This window comes from Engraulis encrasicolus, chromosome 16 (genome assembly GCF_034702125.1).
Source record: "Engraulis encrasicolus isolate BLACKSEA-1 chromosome 16, IST_EnEncr_1.0, whole genome shotgun sequence".
NCBI classification, from domain to species: Eukaryota; Metazoa; Chordata; class Actinopteri; order Clupeiformes; family Engraulidae; genus Engraulis; species Engraulis encrasicolus.
In genome coordinates this window covers 19,624,360-19,636,859 of record NC_085872.1, presented here as the reverse complement: position 1 = coordinate 19,636,859, position 12,500 = coordinate 19,624,360, and the positions used below count along the sequence as shown (strand labels likewise).

At 43.5% G+C, this 12,500-nt stretch overlaps 1 protein-coding gene across 1 annotated transcript in view; it reads left to right on the top strand.

The window, feature by feature from the left end:
- The window catches only part of si:ch211-106n13.3 (vWFA and Collagen domain-containing protein), an 83,805-nt gene that overhangs the window by 50,187 nt on the left and 21,118 nt on the right, over positions 1-12,500 (top strand). Inside the window, exons 17-18 of the mRNA XM_063219919.1 lie at positions 8,094-8,138; positions 9,627-9,680. Coding sequence (XP_063075989.1) covers positions 8,094-8,138; positions 9,627-9,680 — 99 coding nt within the window. The remainder of the gene's footprint in view (positions 1-8,093; positions 8,139-9,626; positions 9,681-12,500) is intronic.

Genomic DNA, 12,500 nt, shown 5'->3' with positions numbered 1-12,500 from the left:
ACGGTGTTTACTAACCTGAGCTCAGCTGAGCTGCTCCGCTGGGGTGTGTGTGTGTGTGTGTGTGTGTGTGTGTGTGTGTGTGTGTGTGTGTGTGTGTGTGTGTGTGTGTGCGTGTGCGTGTGCGTGTGCGTGTGCGTGTGCGTGTGTGTGTCGTACCTGAGGGTGTGCAGTCTGTTCCTCGTCTGGGGATGAACAATGCACCTTTGTGGACGGCCGTCCAGACGCCTCCTGATTATTATCGCACGCTATTCCGGGCACTTTCAGTATAAAATCCAATACCACAGCAGTCGATCAACAAAACCCCCAATTTTTTCCCCTGTTCTTTCTTTCCATCCACTGGGTGACTGAGGAATAAGTTTGGCTCTCTCTCTCTGCTAGTGGTATGGTAGGGCCGGGCCGGGACACTGACAGCTTTCTCTGGGCCATAGACAAAGCACCCCACCACCTAATACATTCAATGTAATGAGGACCCAATTATGGGGCCCCCCATCTCCCTGGTCCCGGGACGACTGACCCCTTTTGTCCCCCCTTGTCATCTTCCCTGAGGCCAGGCGACAGAGGAACAGGGCAGCACTGTTGGGACTTGATGTTCCCTATATAGTAGAAGGACATACAGTATAAATAACAACCTGCTCAATCACATCCGTGCTCCCTAATGCTGCCGGCCTGCCTGCCTGCCGGTCGTATAATTTCAGTGCCCTCATGATTGGGACCCTATAGCTGCCACCAGGGCTGCTGACAGCTTTGGGCGGGCCCAGGACAAAGTTATCTGAAAGGGCCCCCCAGCCTAATACATAAAATGTCATAAGGACCCAATTTTGGGCCCCCTCTCTCCCTAGGCCTGGGACAAGTGTCCCCTTTGTCCCCCGCCTGTCGGCACCCCTCGCTGCCGCTGTTAACTAGCTGTCGGTTTGTGTTTTGGCTTTTTAAATTTATTTTTGGAGTTGATCTGGCAGCTCAGTCAAGTCAGGTTTTTTTGTTTGTTTTTTGGAGTTGGGGTGCATTTCTCGAAAGCGTTGTTGCTAGCAAGGTACCATAGCAACTTGGTTAGTTGCCATGGGGAACTTGAATAGCAAACAACAAAAGAAGCTAACATAGCAACTTTGAGAAATGCACCACCTTTGATCTGGCAGCTCTTTTAAATCTTTTTTGGCTGGTTTCCATCTTACCCTTCTCTCTGTAGCAGCTGTGTTTGTGTAAGGAGGAGGGAGTCACATCACATGGTTTCCGAATAAATTAGAAAAAGATTTTAAATATCCACAACTGGCTGGCTGACATCAGGGAGGAGGCTTTAATTAGGGGCCCCCACACATCTCTTTTTTGTGGAGGTGGTCGCACAGCACAACACTTTCATGATGGAAAAGTACTGAGGTGGATTGGGTCGGGTGATCTGATGGTTGGGACATGCATGCGGGGAGGGGAGGATGAGAGGTGGGGGGGGGTTTGGGTTTGACAGAGCCGGAGGCATATGGGGAGGGGCCGCTGACAGCATTGGTCGGGGCCCAGGATAAAGTCATCTGAAAGGGACCCCCATGCAGTGCATACAGTGTAATAAGGACCCAATTCTGGGCCCCCTCTCTCCCGGGTCCCTGGACAACATACCCGTTTGTCCCCCCGCCCCCTTGCCGGCTGCCATGCATGTGGGGTGGGGAAGATGAGAGGTTGAAGGGGGGACAGACCGATGGGAGGCTGATGGGAGGAAAGTATCTGTGTCTCTCTGGTTTCTGGTTTCGCCCCCTCACCATTCAGCGCTACCATCTCCTCTCCTCCAATCCCAGAGCCTCAGCTCTTAACCCCACCTCTACTGTGGTCAACCTCAGGATGTTCTTTTTCTGTGTGTGTGCGCGCGCGTGCGTGCGTGCGTGGCTGTGTGTGTGTGCGTGCATATGTGTGCCTGCATATGTAGCTTAGTGGTTTGTGCACACACATGCAGCAGGTGGAAGCAAGATGGGGGCTCGTTTCTTTTTTTTTCCACATCTGATGCTTTAACCGTTAATAGTGCATTTTATATCTAACCACTACCCCTTTACACTTTCACTTCATGTCGCTCCAAGTTAGAGATCACATTCGTTCCATGTCAGGATGATGAAAGGAGAGTTCTAGAAAGGGTTTTTAGGCCTCGTGCCTCCCCATACGTGCCTCCCCATACGGGAAAAGTGGTACTTAGAACATAAGAATTATATATATAAAAAATAGATGCCATGTATGATTTACTCCTGAAAGTGGCCTGTTTTGGTAGGTTAAACTAGTATGAATTAAGAACAAATTGTACATGGCATTTACAGATAATGTGTATGATACTATTACTGTCTTTGTATGCTTCATATAATTTGTAGTTTTTAATTATATTATATGAAGCATACAAAGAAAGTAATTATATCATACACATTATCTGTAAATGCTGTGTACAATCTATACATTATTCATACTACACAGTAAAAAATATTCCCGTGATGTCACAGGGAATTACTGGCTACTAATTGCATTCATTTCACAGTAGTTTACTGTGGCCATCCTCACAGTTTACTGTGATCTTCTCACAGTAGTTTACTGTGGCCACACCACAGTAAGTTACTGTCACCCTACCCACACTACCATGATCCCGCCCCTCCATTCATCACCACAAAAGAGGTAGCTACCATGTTATTGTGGCACCTCCCATTCCCCACCATGACTGAGACAACTGTGGCATGGAACCAGTCCATCACACTGCTCTCTTGTATTGATAGACCAAACTATCCATAACCACAGAGAAATTCAAGTTTCTGCAGTATGTGCAATATTATTACCATTTAATAATTGTAATCTCCTGGATGATAGTACATTAACCAGTGTGCATAGAATACTCTAGTTGAGCATAATTAGACAATCCTGAAATCTCTTAAGTAAGCAACACACCAAAAAGGATACCTGCTACCACAATACTCACTACCAACTAAATAGCTAGCCAGCCAACAAACCAGTCCACCAGCCAACCAAAAGAGTCAGTTGTCAGCTAGCCAGCCAAAGAGCCGGCTAACCAACTAACACTCAGTTAGTCAGCCAACTAACCAACAAACAAGTCAGTTGTATGGCTAGCCAGCTAACAAACCAGCCATACAGTCAACCAAAAGAGTCAGTTAGCCAGCCAACCAGCTGGCCAACAAACAGTCAGCTGGTCGGTCAGTTAGCTCACTAACCAACAAGCCGGACAGACAGCCAGCGAACCAGTCATTTAGGCAAGCAACTCAAGCATTGTGACAGTCTGAGTTTATATAGAGGTGAAAGTTAACCATGTGACCAGAGTAATCAGGCATGTGGCAGCTGCAGGTAGTAATTCAATGAACTTGTAACAGTCCTATATACTCAAGTGAGGGCAGGTACTAATTGACAGATTGATTGGGCACTACCATTGTTCCTGGTTGATGGTAGGCAATGTCAATCATGTCATGCAGCATTTGACTTTCAATTGTGCAATGGCACTTCACAAGATAGCCTAATTTTTTTTACTAGGTGGCAATATTCTGATTTAAAATTGGATGCTGGAGTTTTGGCGTGCACATCCAAGACAAAGGCATTAGCAGGTGCCAACTTAAAAAAGTGTTTGTGTAGCACATTGGTTGCAACTTCATTTATTGGAAGCAGAACCAGCAACATTTCCAATCATAGACCTTCTTCTAATTAGGCCTGACAATTAGTAATTACAATCCATCATGGCCAGGAGCAACCTAAAGTGACATACAGATATGCAACATTGGTTACTGTCCCTAGGGTAATGCCGGGTTAGGAGAGATTAGAACCTGCAACTCTCTGATCTTAAGTCCACCTCCCTAACCATTAGGCCAAGGCAGCCACATAATGCACCCAATCATGGCCTAGAGGAAGGAAACACCTGTTATAACAGCACAGTAGTTAACTGTGATATGACGAAAAGTCTCTCTGGATTTCACAGTAACAAATTATGGCAGAATGTCACAGTATGTCACTGTGAAATGAATGCAATTAGTAGCCAGTAACTCCCTGTGAGTTCACAGTAAGATATTGTTACACACTTGAAGTGGGCGAAAGTTCAATGGGAAGGCATGTCAGTTGGGTTGAGGGCTGACGCCTTTACTCAAAGTGATATACAAATATACAACAATGGTTGCTGTTGCAATGTAGGGTTTGGAGGGATTTGAACCTGCAACCCTCTGAACTTAAGTCCACCTCCCTAACCATTAGGCCAAGACTGCCATATACCGCAATCTGGGCCTTCAGACAGTTCATCGACATTTACAACAAACTATTTAGTCATCAACTTCTTGTTTGCTACATGTCTTCCCATGCTTGGTCATCTTTTTTCTCACTTCCTCATGTCTATATGTGCAACCTGAGGGGGAGGGGCTTAGGACATACGTGCTTCAGATCGTGTCCCATCATGCAATGCACTTATGGAGAGCCATTTATCTAGAAGGAATATCTTAAGTGTGCTTCAAAATATTACTCCTTGTTATATTCTGTGTTTATTGTAGGGGTTGTACTATTTAAAGTGGTACACAAGAAAAATGACCATATTCCCACCGTCATGAAGATGGTCATGTATATCTCCCAATATATATAAGCTCATTCTTCTGTTACTTGACAGAGAGTGGGGATAAAGTAGTCAACTGATGATGGGTGTATATATGTATACCACAAAACATTAAGAATGAAATAAATTGCTGAAAATGTCAATGAAAGGTGTGATTGTAATGAAGAGCCCAACCTGTCTATGACTGAAGTTGTGCCCCAATGCACTAATAATTTAATAGATACTCCGCCCACACAGTAGTTTACTGTGATGTTTCCTAGTTTATCACTTTGTCATGCTGGTTATCCTTGAAGAGCACAGTAAAATACTGTGATGTGCAAGTTAGGTGAGAAATGGCAAGTGATACAATGATTTCAGACTAATTTGCTGTGTGCCGTGTGACCATCACAGTAGCATAGTGTACCAGAACATCAGAGTAATTAACTGTGAGATTTCACAGTAAATTACTCTGAAATCCTTGTAATTTTTTACTGTGTAGTTTCACCTAATAATTGTATGAGGGGCCACCAAAAGGGGGCACTTTCAGGAGTAAATTTACCAAAAAATGTACATCTGTTTTAACTGCCATATAAAAATCATTTAGAGTTCATAAAAGACTTGTATATGTTTTTTTAATATCCTTTCCATATGGTCTCTTAGGCCCTTGATCACCATCTTGCCCTTGTCTTGATCCCCATCTCTCCTCATCTAAGGCATTTTAATGTGATTTGTCGAGAATCAGAACATCTCTTTCCTTTTTTAAGATAATATTTAAGATCGGACTCTGGACTCAAGTGAACTTTAGTGAAGTTTAGGTGAAGGAAGTTAGTAGCGAGAACTGATGTTTCTCAGTGGGTTGGCACCAACATTCAGTGGTTGGCACCTTTAACGGTTAGTTTTGCTCTACATTGGCAGTGTAGCAGTAAACAAAACTGATAAATTTCAGTCATATTATGGTGCTGTGTACATGTATCCTATCCGTGTATTTTAAAATGTGGATATTTTTTTTAATCCTGTTTAGGTGTAAACGCAACATGTGAATAAAAATAAAAACCTCATTGTAATATGTGCGTTTTAGCCTGTTTACGTGTAAACGGAAGGTCAAAACCAATGCGTTTTCAAAAACATCCATATACAGTACGTGTAAACAGCTGCATTACCGTGCAATGGTTTATTGTCTCGATAGCATTTCCTAAAAATATTTAGTCTCAACTTGCCAAAGAATACTTCCTGTCTGAAGTCCATGGCAACAGAACTCTTGGATTACATCTTTGTGGATGAACGCACACGTAAATGTGTGGCTCAAGAGAGGGCTGAGGAAATGCGTACAAGAACTGCTGACTGGACATCTTTTACGTGTGTGTGTGTGTGTGTGTGTGTGTGTGTGTGTGTGTGTGTGTGTGTGTGTGTGTGTGTGTGTGTGTGTGTGTGTGTGTGTGTGTGTGTGTGTGTGTGTGTGTGTGTGTGTGTGTGTGTGTGTGTGTGCGATGTGTGTGTGCGATGTGTGCGATGTGTGCGTGTGTGTTGTGGGTGTGGTTGTGTCTGTGTGTGTGCGTGTGTGCGTGCGTGCGTGCGTGCGTGCGTGTGTGTGTGTGATGCTGTTCTAATGTGCTGTAACAGCCTTGTTACTCTCATCAGGTTTAAAAGCTAAGTAATGGGTTTTTATGACGAGGGATGATGCGCCGAACCAGGATTTCTTCATTTCTACTGATAATATATTTTATATTTTATAATTATAATGATCATTTTTACTTGTACATTTTCTTTTTTTTTAATGTTTCATCACCAGGAACTTCCACTTTTTCAGACACACAGTTCTCACTCGATGGAAAGATTTAATATTTCTGTCCTTGGGTGACCAGCTCAGTGGAAAACGTTGCCAGAGATGTGCTAAATCCGCCAAAACGTGCTGAATGTGTCATGCATTTGGGCAGAGAGGAGACAGCAGCTGAGAGGCAGCTCAGGGGTGGACACACACACACACACACACACACACACACACACACACACACACACACACACACACACACACACACACACACACACACACACACACACACACACACACACACACCCACAGCCACACACACCCATCCACACACACACACACACACACACACACACACACACACACACACACACACACACACACACACACACACACACACACACACACACACACACACACACACACACACACACACACACACACACACACACACACACCCCCCACACACACACACACACACAGTGGTGGACATCTCTCTTGCTGCCCATGCATGCGGTCACGTGAAGACTGGTGTGCAGTCTGACTCAGGAGCAGTAACATGCTTTTTCACTAGAACTTTTCGAGTGGCTGTTTGTGCACATTCAAAGTAACCTCTTTTGCAGGTGTCAAACCATAGTGTTATACCATGGAAAGATCCAGGGCGATCGAAATGCTTCGAAATGTTTTTAAGTACATAATGTTTTTTTTTTGCATAATTAATAGCCTGCTTGCATTGAAAGCCCCTAAGCCTCATTACGCCCCACCAATTCCTCAAAATACCTGTAGCCTGCCCGATTATCTCTGGTTACTGGCAAAATGTACAAAAAGAAGTAAATGGATGCTTATCTATAGATCTACCATTAGAACCAGTGCACTTTGTGTTGGGCATAACACCTGAAGATTTCCTGGAGAATAATAGTACTAAAATGTTAATGACACTACTGTTAGTGGCAAACAAAGTCATTACGGCCTCCTGGTTGAAGCCACAGCCCCCCACAATAACTAGAACTGTACCATATGGAACATGCTACTGCAGTTTTACAACTCAAACTAGAATCATTTATCAATAATTGGACACGTACTGTATTGCATCTTCACTTAATATAACTATCCCTTTCACTCTGTTCTCTCCTTTCTTTCTCCTTTTCTCTCTCTGCATATGTCTTTCTTTCTTTCTTTGTTGTGGATGTGTTTATGTATCCCTGGTTGAAATAACTTTTTGGTTTATTTGTTAAATAAGAATGGAGATGTAGTGATGCACTGTATGACTGTGGAATTCAAAATAAAAAGAAGTAAAAAAAAAAACCTGTAGCCCTGCAGTAAAGACCAGTATTTAGATGCAGGGCAGCTAATTGCTTTGCCCGGGCTCTGGACAAAGTCATTTGAAAGGGCCCACCTCAATATATACCAACCACTTTCGGGACCCACCTTTTCTCTGGCCCAGGACAATGGGACCTGCATAGATGCATGCAGCTTTTGTTATGACAGTCTATGCTCCACAGCTAAATGACATGTGAATATATTCAACCCTCACATTCAAGAATTCTGAAAGAGTTGTTCATTGTGTGTGTGTGTGTGTGTGTGTGTGTGTGTGTGTGTGTGTGTGTGTGTGTGTGTGTGTGTGTGTGTGTGTGCGTGCGTGCGTGCTTGCTTGCTTGCGTGCGCGCATGTGCGTGCACGTACATACGTATGTGTCTGTATATGGATGTACCTGTCTGTATATGTATTCTGTTTGTCCCTCTCAAGTCCCCTTACCTGACTGTCGTGGCTGTCTGTCTGTGTCCTTGTGTTTGGCAGGGTATCCGTGGCCTACCAGGAGACGTGGGTCCCGCTGGCCCCCCGGTGAGTCTGGAACCCATGTCTCAAAAGTATCGCTGCTAACCAGTTAGCAACTCACTTGGTTCCCAGTGGGAAATTGCATCGCAACTAAGTAAGCTGCTGATTTAGTTAGTGATGATGCTGTCGAGAAACAAACCCCTGATCTCTACTATTTCAGAAGTATGATCACGCCCCTACCGTGGCCTAACAGTACTCATCTACTATGCAGTCGACCCGGGTTCGATTCCCAGCCTAGGCCCTTTGCCGGCCCTTCCCTGTCTCTCTCTCCCCAACTCGCTTCCTGCCGAGAAACAAACCCCTGATCTCTACCATTTCAGGAGTATGATCACATACAGTGATTAGAACTGATGTGTCCATGAGACAAAAAAACTAGAGTAAAAAAGTGTACAGTGCATGCACATCCCAAAAACGCTAATTGCAGCGGGTGCGGAATATTAAAAAATGCAAAGGGGAAAAAGAGAAGGAATATTCACACTCCACAAATAGCTCCCTTGTCATGATTTCATGTGTGACAAAATATCATGTTTTGACCTGCAAGGTGTTCATCAGCTGTCGAAGCTGACATAGACCTTGCAGGTCGAAATGTTGTGCCATTTTTTTCACACATTAAATCACGACAGGGGAGCTTTTTGTAGTGTGTGAATATTCCTTCTCGTTTTCCTCAAAAAGCTACATGTAGGGTGCCATGCTGTTACTCTGGGGGTTTAGTTTACCGGTCCTCCCCCAGCTTTCTCCCACTCCATTCCTGTCTCCTCTCAGACTGCCCCTTAATAATAAGGGTCACAAAAAGCCCAATATACTTTATAAAAAATAGAAATAAATCAGAACTTAAGGAAAAACTTGACTTCTCACTACAATGTCACAGCTACTCTGCAGGATTTTTAACATTAAGGCATATGGGATCTGTAGAATGTTTGAGTACAATTCCAGAAGACGGATACGACGTAAAATCCTTACTCCTCAAAGGGTTAACAAGTTAAAAACAGCAGCTTTTGGTGTTTGTCTGGTAGACCTTTGTAACCAGGATCAGCCTTAGGGAACTAGACATGTGAGTCAGTCTGTCAAGGAATGAGTAAGAGGGCGCAAAAACTGGAACTGAAATTGCAGTCGTAGCATGCGGCAACCCTGTAGACCTCGTATTGGGCAGTAGAACTTGTAGCTACCCTCAACTCTTCAAGATTCTTTTGTTTCAGACATGTAGACGTTTTTGTCTTTTACCTGACATTTTTCGACGGAAACTTCCGTCGTCATCAGAGGGTCATGGTTAACATTACACTGATTTGTCTTTGTTTGCATGAATCTTAATGTGTACAATCACTGCAAAATGTTGTCCTGTTTTTCTTTGGCTGCACATGGGATGCTTTAGTCTACTGCAGTGAAGCATTTGGGAAGAATTTGACAATATAATGACGCTGACTTTGGCTTTTGAAGTTGAGAAACCGGCAACTTTGTCAAGTGTCCTAGTGCTAAAATGGCTTCTTTGTCTTCCAGGGGGAGAAAGGCTTACCTGGCCCAATCGGGCCTCCCGGGCCAAAAGGTCCTTTGGTGAGTAGCATGGCATGTGCCACCCTAGACAGGAACCTCGCTACCTGAGAGGGAGATATACTGTACTGTCACTTGTCACTCAAAGACCTAGCCCAATGGTCCTGAACCTTTTTTGAACAAACATCCCCTTTGACCTTATCATAAGCCTGTCATTGCCCCTTGACCTCATCATAAGCCTGCCAATGCCCATACCAGATCGTAACAGTCATGCTTATAAAGCACAATTTGATTTTTTATCTGAATTCGGAACTCCAATGAATTTAAATGGCTGAGTAAACTCAGACCATCTCCCACCCTCCATGGAGACGGATTTCTCATAGCTTTCGCCAGACTGTTTGACGGAGTCAACAGTCGGCTTTCGCACCCCCTTACTATTAAAAAAAATAAATACATTAATACAATAAAAAACCCCATTTACAACTGAGTGCGCCCCCCAAGTGTCTGATTGCCATCAGTGTTTACCACACCTTCCAAAGGAAACTGCTTGCATTGACTTTGTTTTACGTAGGTTTTGTGACAGGAGTGCATGCCTGTGCATAGTTCTGTGTCTATATCTCTGCATTTGAGTCTTTTGATCAAGTGTTTTGCTCAGCAGTCATTTCCTGTGTGCCTTCTTTCCATGCCTGGGTTAAAAATAGAAGCAGTAATATTTTCTGATTTTCAGACTGACTCTTTTTTTCCATGCAGACCCGTATGACCTTAACCCATTAACATGAGACGTTATACATTTGCTGTTACCAGAATGTCAATGACCAAGTCGTAGTGCATTACTTAAAGGGTAACTTCTGCCAATTTCGACACGCAGTTGTAATACTCACACTACCCTGGACTTGTCAGTACCTGAGAATATATCTTTTTTCTTCAGTCTTTCCGAGACCCTGGTCATTGTAATGGGGGCAGGTGTATGTTTACGTTTCAAAAAAAATCTTGATTTATTCCCAATAACATCCAAATGGTTGTGCAACATCACAAGACAACTAACAAACAACGATACACAGTAAAAAAAATTCCTGTGATGTCACAGCCACTTACTGGCTACTAATTGCATTCATTTCACAGTAGTTTACTGTGGCCATCCTCACAGTTTACTGTGATTTCTCACAGTAGTTTACTGTGGCCACACCACAGTAAGTTACTGTCACCCTACCCACACTACCATGATCCCGCCCCTCCATTCATCACCACAAAAGAGGTAGCTACCATGTTATTGTGGCACCTCCCATTCCCCACCATGACTGAGACAACTGTGGCATGGAACCAGTCCATCACACTGCTCTCTTGAATTGATAGACAGAACTATCCATAACCACAGAGAAACTCAAGTATCTGCAATATGTGCAATATTATTACCATTTGATAATTGTAGTCTCCTGGATGATAGTACATTAACCAGTGTGCATAGAATACTCTGGTTGAGCATAATTAGACAAACCTGAAATTTCTTAATCCAGTAAGTAACACACCAAAAAGGATAACTGCTACCATAATACTCACTACCAACTAAATAGCTAGCCAGCCAACAAACCAGTCCACCAGCCAACCAAAAGAGTCAGTTGTCAGCTAGCCAGCCAAAGAGCCGGCTAACCAACTAACACTCAGTTAGTCAGCCAACTAACCAACAAACAAGTCAGTTGTATGGCTAGCCAGCTAACAAACCAGTCAGCCACTCAACCAAAAGAGTCAGTTAGCCAGCCAACCAGCTGGCCAACAAACAGTCAGTTGGTCGGTCAGTTAGCTCACTAACCAACAAGCCGGACAGAGAGCCAGCGAACCAGTCATTTAGGCAAGCAACTCAAGCATTGTGACAGTCTGAGTTTATATAGAGGTGAAAGTTAACCATGTGACCAGAGTAATCAGGCATGTGGCAGCTGCAGGTAGTAATTCAATGAACTTGTAACAGTCCTATGTACTCAAGTGAGGTCAGGTACTAATTGACAGATTGATTGGGAACTACCATTGTTCCTGGTTGATGGTAGGCAATGTCAATCATGTCATGCAGCATTTGACTTTCAATTGTGCAATGGCACTTCACAAGATGGCCTAATTTTGTTTACTAGGTGGTAATATTCTGATTTAAAATTGGATGCTGGAGTTTTGGCGTGCACATCCAAGACAAAGGCATTAGCAGGTGCCAACTTAAGAAAGTGTTTGTGTAGCACATTGGTTGCAACTTAATTTATTGGAAGCAGAACCAGCAACATTTCCAATCATAGACCTTCTTCTAATTAGGCCTGACAATTAGTAATTACAATCAATCATGGCCAGGAGCAACCCAAAGTGACATACAGATATGCAACATTGGTTACTGTCCCCAGGGTAATGCCGGGTTAGGAGGGATTAGAACCTGCAACTCTCTGATCTTAAGTCCACCTCCCTAACCATTAGGCCAAGGCAGCCACATAGTGTACCCAATCATGGCCTAGAGCCATGAAACACCTGTTATAACAGCACAGTAGTTAACTGTGATATGACGAAAAGTCTCTCTGGATTTCACAGTAACAAATTATGGCAGAATGTCACAGTATGTTACTGTGAAATGAATGCAATTAGTAGCCAGTAACTCATTGTGAGTTCACAGTATTTTCTACTGAACCCACAGTAAGGTATTGTTACACACTTGAAGTGGGCGAAAGTTCAATGGGAAGGCATGTCAGTTGGGTTGAAGGCTGACGCCTTTACAGTAGTTAACTGTGATACGACGAATTCACAGTATGTTACTGTGAAATGAATGCAATTAGTAGCCAGTAACTCCCTGTGAGTTCACAGTAAGATATTGTTACACACTTGAAGTGGGCGAAAGTTCAATGGGAAGGCATGTCA